At 47.1% G+C, this 12,084-nt stretch overlaps 1 protein-coding gene across 4 annotated transcripts; it reads right to left on the bottom strand.

The window, feature by feature from the left end:
* Positions 1 to 1,352: 1,352 nt before the first annotated feature.
* rnf168 (ring finger protein 168) lies at positions 1,353 to 12,054 on the bottom strand. 4 transcript variants are annotated; one of them, XM_061681974.1, is made up of 8 exons: positions 11,976 to 12,054; positions 6,774 to 7,012; positions 6,418 to 6,619; positions 6,002 to 6,066; positions 4,851 to 5,006; positions 4,397 to 4,482; positions 3,673 to 3,745; positions 1,353 to 2,999 (listed from the first exon to the last, which is right to left on the bottom strand). In XM_061681974.1, exons 2-8 carry the CDS (start codon positions 6,954 to 6,956, stop codon positions 2,433 to 2,435), a joined length of 1,332 nt encoding a protein of 443 aa, XP_061537958.1. In that variant the 5' UTR covers positions 6,957 to 7,012; positions 11,976 to 12,054; the 3' UTR covers positions 1,353 to 2,432. The 4 variants fall into 4 exon arrangements, with proteins under 4 accessions (XP_061537958.1, XP_061537956.1, XP_061537957.1 ...); XM_061681972.1 differs by lacking the exon at positions 11,976 to 12,054 and adding an exon at positions 11,329 to 11,408; XM_061681973.1 differs by lacking the exon at positions 11,976 to 12,054 and adding an exon at positions 8,876 to 10,436.
* Between the last annotated feature and the right edge of the window lie 30 nt (positions 12,055 to 12,084).

Below are 12,084 nucleotides of genomic sequence, written 5' to 3'. Positions count from 1 at the left end.
ACTTTCAGCAAATCAGCTCGGTTTCCTGAAAATACGTGAGTAGGCAAATTTGCAAATGCCAAACTGCCACAAGATGGCGCCAAATATTTTTAGCTTGGTCATGGCTTTGGCCGAAGCACAAAAACAGCAAATAGTTAAAGTTTCAGTTAATATCCATCCATCCATCCATCCATCCATCCATCCATTTTCTACCGCTTATCCAATGGGGTCGGGTCGCGGGGGCAGTAGCTTTAGCAGGGACGCTCAGACTTCCCTCTCCCCAGCCACTTCATCCAGCTCTTCCGGAGGGATCCCGATCTCCCGTTCCATTCTTCCCTCACTCGTGAACAAGACCCCAAGATACTTGAACTCCTCCACTTGGGGCAGGATCTCATCCCCGAACCGGAGACCCCCTTTTCCGACTGAGGACCACGGTCTCAAATTTGGAGGTGCTGATTCTCATCCCAGCCACTTCAGACTCAGCTGAGAGTTGGAGATCACGGCTTGATGAAGCCAACAGAACCACATCATCAGCAAAAAGCAGAGATGCAATACTGAGGCCACCAAACCGGAACCCCTCTACGCCTCGGCCCTGACACGGGTCGTACAGGGACCGAACAGCCCGTATTAGTGGGTTCGGTACCCCGTACTCCCGAAGCACCCCCCACAGGACCCTCCGAGGGACACGGTCGATCGCCTTCTCCAAGTCCATAAACACATGTAGACTGGTAGACTCCCATGCACCCTCGAGGACCCTGCCGAGGGTGAAGTGCTGGTCCGCTGTTCCACGGCCAGAACGAAAACCTCCAGGATCTGAGATTCGACTTCCCGACGGAACCTCCTCTCCAGCACCCATGAATAGACCTTACCAGGGAGGCTGAGGAGGAACACACCATCCGGTCCCCTTTCTTAAAAAGGGGGACCACCACCCCAGTCTACCAATCCAGAGGCACTGTCCCCGATGTCCCCGTGATGTTGCAGAGGCGTGTCAACCAGGACAGTCCTACAACATCCAGAGCGTTGAGGAACTCCGGGCGAATCTCATCCACCCCCGGGGCCTTGCCACCGAGGAGTTTTTGAACCACCTCTGTGACCTCAAACCCAGAGATAGGAGAGCCCGCCTCAGAGAACCCTGACTCTGCTTCCTCATGGAAAGGCGTGTCCGTGGAATTACTAGAGCGGCTCCGACTACCGGAGACAGATTCCTTGTGTGTTTTTGGACATACTTGGCAAATAAAGATGATTCTGATTCTTCAAAGTATTCTCCCCACCGACTCACAAGGTCCCGAGTCGAGGTCAGCAGCGCCCCATCCTCACTATACAGTGTTGATGGTGCACTGCTGCTTTTTATATCAGATGGAAAAAAACAAACATTTTTAGTAACATTAATGTTTTTATTTTTTAGAAATAGAAAATAGCAGCGATCAAAGGGAAGTGACGTCACAGCAATGACACCACAACGGCTCCAAAACAGAGCTCAACCCGAAATTGAACAAGTAACAAGAAATGGATCACTCCAATTCCTGGAATGGGATCTATGTACCTCCGGGATACACAACACCTTTTTTTTCCTGACATTTTACATTCAGACAGCAGATGCAGCTTCCCGCCAGCAGATGGTTTAACCCCTTTTACATTACCCACCTAAGCTGCCTTTTCCCAAGTTTTGCGCAAAATACCGACAGTCTCATCAGGGGCGGGACGTCGCATGTGTGTTACGGAGACAGCGGGAAGCCAGGCAAGCTGACAGCACCACGCCTCTAATTATCTGAATCCGGCAAACCGCAGCAGCAATGTTCCACCGGGCAGCGTGAAAGTGGTTTGTGATGACAGTGAACAACACCCAGCCCTACCAAAAGGGTTTGTAATTGCCTACAGATGGAAGCAAAGCACTTTTCTTTTATTAGACAAGTCTATGGCCTGACTAAATGAAGCTGCTCACCTCAGTTCCACTTACAGTAAACATTCGCTTTCAGTGAAAAACAGACGAGTTTCCCCGAAAATATGCAAATAGGCAAATGCCAAACTGCGAATATGTGAAGATAAACTGTAATTCCAACATACCAGATGATGCCAAAGACTTTTATATTACAAATGGCTTTGGCCTAAGCACAAAAACAGTGAATAGGTCAACTTTTTCAGTGAATAACAGAGGATAGGCTCCCCAAAATTATCCGCCAAGGGACAAATTTGCCAATACCGAACCGTAAATATGCGGTAGTCCATTGTAAATGTCACAAAATGGCAGGAAAGCAATATTTTTGTATTAGACATTGCTTTGGCCCGAACACAAAAACTGCAAATAAGAGAGTTTTTCAGCGAATAATGGAGGAGAGGTTTGGGAAAAAAAAAAAAAAAAAAAGAGCTCACAGGCAAATTTGAACAGCAACAATGAGGAGGTTCACTGTATTGAAGGCTCACATTGGTTTGCTTTTCCTCTCCATTGTGGGGCTTCAGCTGCCAAGCCCAGGGAACATGTCGGTGAGGGTGGGCTGTCGGTTTTGGGGGGAGGAGGTGGACGCTTCCCGAGAGGACGAAGAGGGCGGGGACCTGTGGGAGGTTTTCGTAGTCCTGGTGCGGGGGTCGGGGGTCCCGCGTCTGAGCGGGTAGGCGTCGGCCGAGCCTTTGCTGCGGTCCGTGCGTCGTTGCGTCTCCTCCTGGTCGAGCTCCTTCTGCAGGAGCAGCGCCATCTGCCGGTCGGCCTCCTCCTGCTGACGCCGGCTCTCCAGCTGGGCCTCCAGTTGCGCCTGTAGCACCAGTGCGCCCTCTACAGGCGAGGAAGACGACGATGACGAGGAGGAAGCGGAGGGTGGATAGTGGCGGCCTCTCTTGATGAGAGCGTCCTCTGCGAGTTCTGCGCTCTTCCTCTTGGACGTCCCTTCGTCCGCGTGACGGCTCCCGCGGCGTCGCGCTTCCAGCGGAGAGGCCGGATCGGGACGGGGAGGTTCCGCCGGGTTCCGCTGAGTCCCGAAGACGTCCGCATGAGGGAGGCCATCCCCACCAGAGACCAAAATGTTCTCCTGGAAAACAAAAAGCAGCGGCTTTTCTCAATAATCAGTTCATTTCGCACTTTATGTACATTTTATGCATTTTGTTGTTGTTTTCCTAACAAATTATAATCAAATAATTAGATTCAAACATTCAAAAAATAATTCATTTTAAATAATTAGAATCTGATAAAACACTGATTAGTTAAAAATTTACTTTTTTGCATTTTCTAAAGGATCGCTTTAATCTGAATAAATATATCAGAAAAAAGTGACTTAGTAACTAATTAAAATAAAAATATATAATTCATGATTTTTTTACCATGATTAACTGAACTCAAATATATTAAAACAAGTACATTTATTCATATGCATTTGTGAAATTACATAAACATACAAATACAATAATACAAATTTGATCAAATAATTTTGATCCACTAATTGTACTTATGTTTTCACTAAAAGAGAATTTGTTAACTGATCAAAAAACCTTTTTTTTTTCAAATATATTTTTACATGTAATTTCCTTTTACAAAAAGTAAATACATTTTAGGTTTTTAAAAGTTCCATTATTTCCTAGAGAAAAATAAAATAATTCTGGATATGAACAGACAGGTGACAGATTTTATTAAACGTTCTTCAATTTTGTTCTACCTGCTACAATGACAATAAATATGTTCTTATTCAGAAGTGTTTTGTGACCGACCTTGTTAGAAAACAAAGTAGAAGCCGAGCAGCAGTCTGACGGGTCCGACTTGGACGGAAGTCGACACAAGAACCTGGAAAACATACACACACTAGCTATAAACGCTTGTAGAAGACCACGCCGCATCCACCCTAGATGTTCTCTCGTGTTAAAAAAAATAAAAATAAAAAAAATTAAAAAATATATATATGCAACATGATTGGCCGTTTGCGAAGACGAGCCTGTGACGCGCTAAACAGTCAGCCTCTTTGATCTTAATGAGGAGAGCCGAGGTGCGTTTTTTTCCCATCCTTCGCAGCTGAGCAGAGGGGGGAGGGGCGGCAGAGACGGTTACGCGAGACCAATGCGCTGATAGGGAAACGAGTGACACCGGCAGGAAAATGAGACAATTCGATTTGATTGACAATACAAATTCTGGAGAGAAAAAATGTCAACAAAGATGCCAGTGTTGCTAAGAGTCCCTTCTGAGAGAATCTTCGCCAAAACAGGGCGGACCATTTCCAGACCAGATCAGCTGTGATTAAGAATAAAATTGTGCTCATTGGAGAAAAAAAAAGTTATTTTTACTGACCCAAATTTTTCAAAATTAAATATTTTAGAGCTGGAATTTAAATACAGTGATGCCGCGGTATTTTTGCTAAAGGTCATCGTGACGTCGGAATCTGATACCGTGTTTGAGACAAAAACAGAATTTGAAAGAATTTGTCGGAAATGAGGCACTTACTTCTCCATGTGTCCCGTGTTGACCTTCTTCCTAGCTGGAGTGACGTCGGCGGGACGCCGCTTGTCCTGGGAGACGGGAGCAGCGTTCTACAACAAGAAATCAAAGACATGCATCACGCTGGATTTTCTAGAACGGACAAGTTCAAGGTGTACCGTGCCTCTCGCCCAAAGTCAGCTGAGATAGGCGCCAGCACGCCCGCGACTCTAGTCAGGATAAGCAGTACGGAAAATGGACGAATTAACATTTAGCGCCATCTACAGGGTGACTCCATATTTTAAAATACTTAAAAGGTTTCTAATTCCCTATCAATGCGATGCCACAAGATGGCGGCAGTGCACTACTTATGTCTAAGTAGTGCCCCCCCCTGCCCCTCCCAAAAAAATCAGTGATTTGCGAATGAGGAGCAACGCCCTATTTTAAAATGGGACGTCTCCAAAGACTGGCGGTGACCAACCAGCTCTTTGCTGAGCGTCCTGGCCAGAATCTCGTCTTCCACCCTCCTCCTCTGCTCGTCCAGCAGCAGCTTCTCCTCCTCGGCCAGCAGCCTGTGGATGTACTCCTCGCTGGCGCGCCGCTCCTTCTCGTCCAGCTCTCGCTTCTCCTCCGACAGCTGGCGACGGCAACACCACAACACGAGCGTGTCTAGCTCATCTTGACAATGTTTTCCTTTATGCCTAGATCAGACTACAGGATTCTAGCCCCGATATTGGCTCGATTTCCCAAATCGGGCCCGAAATATTTTGTCGGGAACGACAAGACTTCTTGTAGTGTGACATAATGCAGGACCAATAGATTGGCCCAACAATTTTTTGGATACCTTCCGTGTAGTGTGACATAACGCCAACTCTCCGACAGCGCACCTCGACGGCGACCAGTAGGATTGCGTATTGCGACAGGCGCATCGCCTCCCGTGCTTGCCGTTACTCTCCGACAGCACACCTCGACCAGTAGGATTGCGTATTGCGACGGGCGCCTGACCTCCCGTGCTTGCCGTTGTCAACATTTATTCACATGCACAAACCAATGGTTACTGAAGCTTTAGGGCATGATTTGACAGAACGCTGGCATGTTTACGTACAACCCTTAGTGCTAGCACTAGCTCGTTAGGCTACATAACGTTTTGTAGTCTGCTTGCGAGCCGTATCGTATTAAAAGCACGTGAACGTAACTCACGCAATGCTTGAATAAACGTCCTCTCCCGAACACAGGTGACGACCAGCATTCTGTGTTGTGACACAATCCATAACATCGCTTAATACATTTAACATTAACATCTGTAAACTAATTAGATAATTGTAGGCGCGTTTCCTAATTAATACAAGATGTACTAGCGGATCAACTCTTGTCGCCGATGTTATGTGTGCTTCGCGGTTCCGCCGGGACCGCAACCCGCAGCACCTCAACGCGAAAATATAAAAGACCAGTGCAACAAATACCACACTGGCTGATCTGATGAGCAAAAATGTTGCTTCAACGTAAGAGTAGCAAGAGAAGATGTCCGCTCCAGAAGTGGGGAGAGTAGCCAAATATTGGACTCAAGTAAGAGTACTGTTACTTGACAATAATGTGACTCAACTAAAGGTTTTCCATGGAGATCAAACTTACTTTGCTGATCTGTTCCTGATATTCCTGTCTCAGCTCTCCAGGCTGACTCACCTTGGGGGAAAACACTAACACACACACACACACGGACATATTGAAACAAACAAAACACACACACACACACACAGGCAGACATGCATGGAGACACATACACACACAGAAATGTACAAAGAAACAAAGGCAGACACACACATGGAGATACACACAAAGACAACCACATTCAAATGGAGATAGAGGGATGGAGGTGCTCACACAGACACATACACACACACACACAGAGAAAAAAAAAAAAAAAAAAAAAAAGGACACACACACGGACAACCACATGGACGGCCAGGCAGACACACAGACACACACACACACGTGAGATCAACACCTTCAGGTGCCACAGTGCACCACTGCGTATTACGGGACAGTACCCGCCAGGCCGCGGTCGTCGTCGGCGTCCTGCCCGCTGAGACGTCGCTGGCAGTGCTGCGGGAAGCTGATCTGGATGCGCTCCCACAGCTGCTGGTTGACCAGCGTCTTGTTCTTGTTGTTCTGCCGCGCCCACGTGGACACGCGTCGGCGGCACACGGGGCAGTACAGCGTGCTCTTGTACACCGAGTCCAGGAAGCAGCCCTGAACGCAAAAAACCGGGCCGGACGTTAACCGCCTCATTTTGTCACGGCCGTTCCTGCGGTTTAGCTAGCGACGGACTCGTCGTTTGTTTACATTGACAGCGGACCCCCGCGCGCTCGCGGTCGGGCTGTGCCTGTTTGTTGTGTGTAGTCACCTTGCAGAAGGTGTGCGAGCAGGGCAGCGTCACCGGCTCCAGAAACATCTCCAAACACACGGGACACAGACAGTCGTCCAGGGACAGAGTCTCCTCTCCCTTGGCCTTGCCTTTCTTCCCCTCGCCTTTGCCACCCGACGCGCTCGGGACCACCGCCTCGGCGTCCGGATCTGCCAGCATCATCCTCCTCGTTCCCGCTCCTGTGTGGCCCGTCGAGGCAGGAGGCGGTGCGGCGAACACTGCGGCCGTCAATCACAAAAGCACATTTAACGTCCAACGAAACGAGAACTACAGTAAACCCTTCCTAGAAATAAGCAACTTTTTTCTCCTGAAAATATACAACCATTTTGGGGGAAATATTCAACTTTTCACCGAAATATGACCTCATTTCAATACATACACAACTCTTACCAGAAATGTATGGCCTTCTTTTTGTGGAAAAATACAACTTTTTAAAGTTTTTTTTTTTTTTTTAATTATCCAAATTTCTTGGACATATATAAACTTATATTCTTGGACATATATAAACCCCAGAAAGGTACAAAACTTTTTCCAGAAATATCGGAATTCTTTTCAGGAAGTGTTATTTTTTATGATTAATTATACAACCCTCTCTTTTGTGGGGGAATATGACTTCTTTTGGGATAATATCCGACTTTTTTCGGGGGGGGGGGATTCTTTTTCCCAGATATACAGCTTTTTTTTTTTTTTTAGTGGGAGGGATCCAATTTTTTTTGGGCCAGAAATAAACTGCTTTCTTCCTAAAATATACACTGTATAACCATTTTTGGAAATATACCACTTTACTACCCCCTGAGTTCCCCCCCGCAGAAATATGTGATGTCATTGAACATGATCTTTTTCCAGCAATGATATAACTTTCCCCCAGAAATATACATTTTTTTCAACGCAAATATACAACTTTTAACACCCCCCTCCAAAAAAAACCCAACTTTGTTTCCAGGAAAAAATATACAATTAGTTTCCCCAGAAATTTACTTTTTTCCCCCCTGTAAACAGTCACCGTCACCAATACACAAACCAGCGTTCACAAACTCACCTTGCGAATGTTTGTGTTGAACAAAAATTTAACTTTCAGCATATTTTGTGCTCTTTCTGTAAAATTCTAAGGTTTTTATCTATGAATATAGGCATTTATATATATATTTTCTGAGGGGGGGGTTACTTTTCACATTTTTTTTTTCTTTTCGCAGCCGGTGTGACAAAATGTGAGACCGTCTCTTCATCTCACTCTTCAAACGATAATCTATAACCGTCAATGTGTGTTTGTGTATTAAAATATGGTGATGGCACATTTGAAGATTGGTTGAGTGACTGATAGAGACTTCAATTTCCACATTTAGTAATATATTAATTATGCAGAAACGCAGGTTTATAACAGCTCAAACTTGACACTTTTAACGTAACTATTCTTCTTCTTTTTGGCTGTCCATCACTCCAACGCAGGCCATGGCCAACATCGCCCCCTGGCTAGCATACCGGGTACGTCCTGGTCTCAGATTTTCTGGGGTCTCACTTTTTGTCACACAGCCGGTCGTGGTCTACTGTAACGCCCGCGAATAGCGAGGGTTGGCTACATACACTTTCCTGAATACACTGCATCACCCAGCCCATATTCCCCAACTCAAAAGAAACACGTGAATCACAATAGTTGCAAGAAGAGTCCCCGAAAACAAGTGGATGAGTACTGGGAGAAAAAAGCTTAGCTGCTAACTTTGGCATAACACCGCTGTCAAATTAGCCTTGTTTGTCAGGTCACAACTCCCCCCCGACAGAATACGATTCGGGACACTTTTAAAGAAAAGCTTCCTATATTCAAACGTTTCCGAACAAACTTGTATTACCTCCTGAGTTGGGTTCCCTCGACGTCTTTATTAGACGATGCTATTAGTTAGCCGCTGAACGAAAACAAGCAGTTAGCCGCATTAGCCGTCAACTCTAAAGCTAGCTCACGCTCGGACGAACTGACACCAGAGTGCTCCAACAAAACGGTTATATCGATATATGCAGTCCCCTCACACCAAGGAGTTCACTAATTGTATTTGTTTCGTGAATTTGAGGAGAAAACTCTCTGCTATTACCCGCACAATCCAGCAGGTGACGTTGTGCGCACGCGCAGTCGGCATCAGATGGTAAACGTCGTAAAGTATGACGAAGTGTCGGAAAGGGCCGATGACAAGTTGACCATTAAAATCTTCAAACAAATTTCGACATTGAAATTTCATGTTATGTCTAATTTATGCAAATACATACACGTTGCAATTATAAGTCAATAATAGGTCTATAAATCCTCCTTGTGTGAAATAGCTGTAATTACGCACACAACGTTGTCTTGTTTAGTTAACAGTTGGGAATATTGTTACAAAAATACTATTGACACAGTATATCAGCAGATGCCGCTGCATGGTGAAAAGAAAATAGTCATCTTAAATTTAGCGGAATACCTTTATTGTTTTGTTTTATGCTGTTGTGTTTGTTGTTATATCCTTTGACTAAAAATCACATAAATACATCAAATATATTGTGCAGTCCATTCCTGGACAGAAAATGTTCTTTCCTGCTTGACTGAGAGCCGTGATGTCATCATTGTTCATGTAAGTGTTAAATCCAGCTTGTTTATAATGTTAAAGTCTTGATGCTAAACTAACGATGTAGCCATGTTGCTAGGAGAAAGTGCCCACGGTTTAATTTTGTTAGCCTAATCGCGAAATTGCCTGAGCCATTTTTTTTTAAATATTTTTGGAAAACAAGTAACAGCACAACAAATTCAACAAACAAGAAGAGCCAAGTTGACTCGATTCTACGTCTGCAGATTATCATGAGCTGGATAAGTGAGAATTTACATGGACATGTTAAAAATAATAATAATTAAAAAGCACATCCATCCATTTTCTACCGCTTATCCGAGGTCGGGTCCCGAGTTTTTGCTTCAGCGACCACCAAAGCTGCATTCCGCTTGGCCAGCCGGTACCCATCAGCTGCCTCAGGAGTCACACAGGCCAAAAAGGCCCGATAGGACTCCTTCTTCAGCTTGACGGCATCCCTCACCGCTGGTGTCCACCAACGGGTTCGGGGATTGCCAGCACGACAGGCACCGAAAAACCTTAAGGCCACAGCTCTGGTCGGCCGCCTCGGAACACGGTCCAGTCGGACTCGATGTCCCACGCCATCCCCGGAACATGAGCAAAGTTCTGTCGGAGGTGGGAGTTGAAACTCCTTCTGAGAGGGGATTCTGCCAGACGTTCCCAGCAGACACTCACAATACGTTTGGGCCTGCCACGTCGGAGTGGCATCTTCCCCCACCATCGGAGCCAAGTCACTACCAGGTGGTGATCAGTTGACAGCTCCGCCCCTCTCTTTACCAGAGTGTCCAGGACATGCGGCCGCAAGTCCGATGACACAATCACAAAGTCGTTGATCGAACTGCGACCTAGGGTGTCCTGGTGCCAAGTGCACGTGTGGACAACCTTATGCTTGAACATGGTGTTTGTTATGGACAATCCGTGATGAGCACAAAAGTCCAATAACAGAACACCGCTCGGGTTCTGATCGGGGGGGGCCGTTCCTCCCAATCACGCCCTTCCAGGTCTCACTGTCATTGCCCACGTGAGCACTGAAGTCCCCCAGCAGAACGATGGAGTCCCCAGTGGGCGCGCTCTCCAGCACACCCTCCAAGGACTCCAAAAAGGGTGGGTACTCTGAACTGCTGTTGGGTGCATAGGCACAAACAACAGTCAGGACCCGTCCCCCCACCCGAAGGCGGAGGGAGGTTTCCCTCTCGTCCACCGGGGTGAACCCCAACGTACGGGCGCCGAGCCGGGGAGCAATAAGTATACCCGCACCAGCTCGGCGCCTCTCGCCGTGGGCGACTCCAGAGTGGAAAAGAGTCCAACCCCTCTCGAGAAGACCGGTACCAGAGCCCAAGCCGTGCGTGTAGGAGAGTCCGACTATATCGAGTCGGAACTTCTCGACCTCACACACCAGCTCGGGCTCCTTCCCTGCCACAGAGGTGACATTCCACGTCCCTAGAGCCAGCTTCTGTAGCCGGGGATCGGATCGCCAAGGTCCCTCCCTTCGGCCACCGCCCAGCTCGCACTGCACCCGACCCCTTTGGCCCCTCCCACAGGTGCTGAGCCCACGGGAAGGGGGACCCACGTTACCCTTTTGGGCTGCGCCCGGCCGGGCCCCGCGGGTGCCGGCCCGGCCACCGGGCGCTCGCCTTCGAGCCCCACCTCCAGGCCTTGCTCCAGAGGGGGACCCCGGTGACCCACGTCCGGGCAAGGGAAACCTGAGTCCATTTTTTGTCGTCATCATAAGGGGTCTTTGACACCGCACAAAGAAATAATACATTTGTATTTATTTAATGGATACTGTGGCAGTAGGTTAAAAATTGCTCTGACAATTAGCTATTAGGCTAACAATATAGTGTCTGTTGTCGTGTTTAAAACGCAATGCTGTGTAACGACTAGTCGGGTCTGGAGGAGTGCATCATTTTTCAGATTGATGCTAAGATAACCGTGTCGCAGGTGCTTACATGAATCACTTTTTGACGAAGCTGTCGCTCCACGGGAAAAACTCGCCCGTTTCTCAGAAGCTCAGTCCAAGCTCCGGTCAGGCCCGGAGAAGTGAAACAATAACACTGCCCTTAAAGCTAGCATTTTCTGATTGGTGCTAAGCTAGCCATGCCACCAGTTGTTCGCTGAGATGAATCCCTTAAGCCATCGCTCTATGGGAAAACGCTTGTCTGTTTCTCAGCAGCTCAGTCCAAGGACTAGTTGGTGGACTGAATCATAACATTGCCTTTCAAACTGGCATTTTCCCGCATGTTTTCTGATGTCTCTGTTGCGGATATGAATGGCTCATTTTCGAAGAAATGGACCTCTTCCCAAATAAAGCACTGGGTCATTGTGCAAGATCTCAGCCTAAAAGAGAGTAAAGCTCGGTCTACGGGTGAGTGGGACCTGGATGAATACGAAGATACGCTTCTCTGTTTCTGGCGAACTGGAGCAGGCCCCAAATGCGGAATATTCCCATGTCAGAGTTCAATGCAGACATTTTTCAGGATCTCTGTTAGAAAGGGACTAGTCGGGCCTGGTGGTAAACCAGCACTTTCCTGCCTTTTTTTCATTTTTTTTTTATTAACGCCAAACTAACCGCAACTATTGTGCGGATAGGACTCACCGTTGCTTTTTGAGCTGCCTGGAGTCAAAGAAACATGCTCAGCTCTGCCTTTTCCTGACTGATGCTAGGATAAACCATGTCTTCATGAATCACTCGTTCGAATCGCCTG

This window comes from Phycodurus eques, chromosome 7 (genome assembly GCF_024500275.1).
Source record: "Phycodurus eques isolate BA_2022a chromosome 7, UOR_Pequ_1.1, whole genome shotgun sequence".
Classification (NCBI taxonomy): domain Eukaryota; kingdom Metazoa; phylum Chordata; class Actinopteri; order Syngnathiformes; family Syngnathidae; genus Phycodurus; species Phycodurus eques.
Note: the sequence above shows the minus strand (reverse complement) of the source record. Positions and strands in the feature narration are given on the sequence as shown.

What these genes read in the sequence shown, in the direction of transcription:
- rnf168 (XM_061681974.1), bottom strand. Translation starts at nt 6,956, where the DNA reads ATGATGCTGGCAGATCCGGACGCCGAGGCGGTGGTCCCGAGCGCGTCG. An exon ending in ATCAGGAACAGATCAGCAAA is followed by an intron (nt 5,007 to 6,001) that starts GTAAGTTTGATC and finishes TGCCGTCGCCAG; the next exon opens with CTGTCGGAGGAGAAGCGAGA. An exon ending in CTACTTTGTTTTCTAACAAG is followed by an intron (nt 3,000 to 3,672) that starts GTCGGTCACAAA and finishes TTTGTTTTCCAG; the next exon opens with GAGAACATTTTGGTCTCTGG.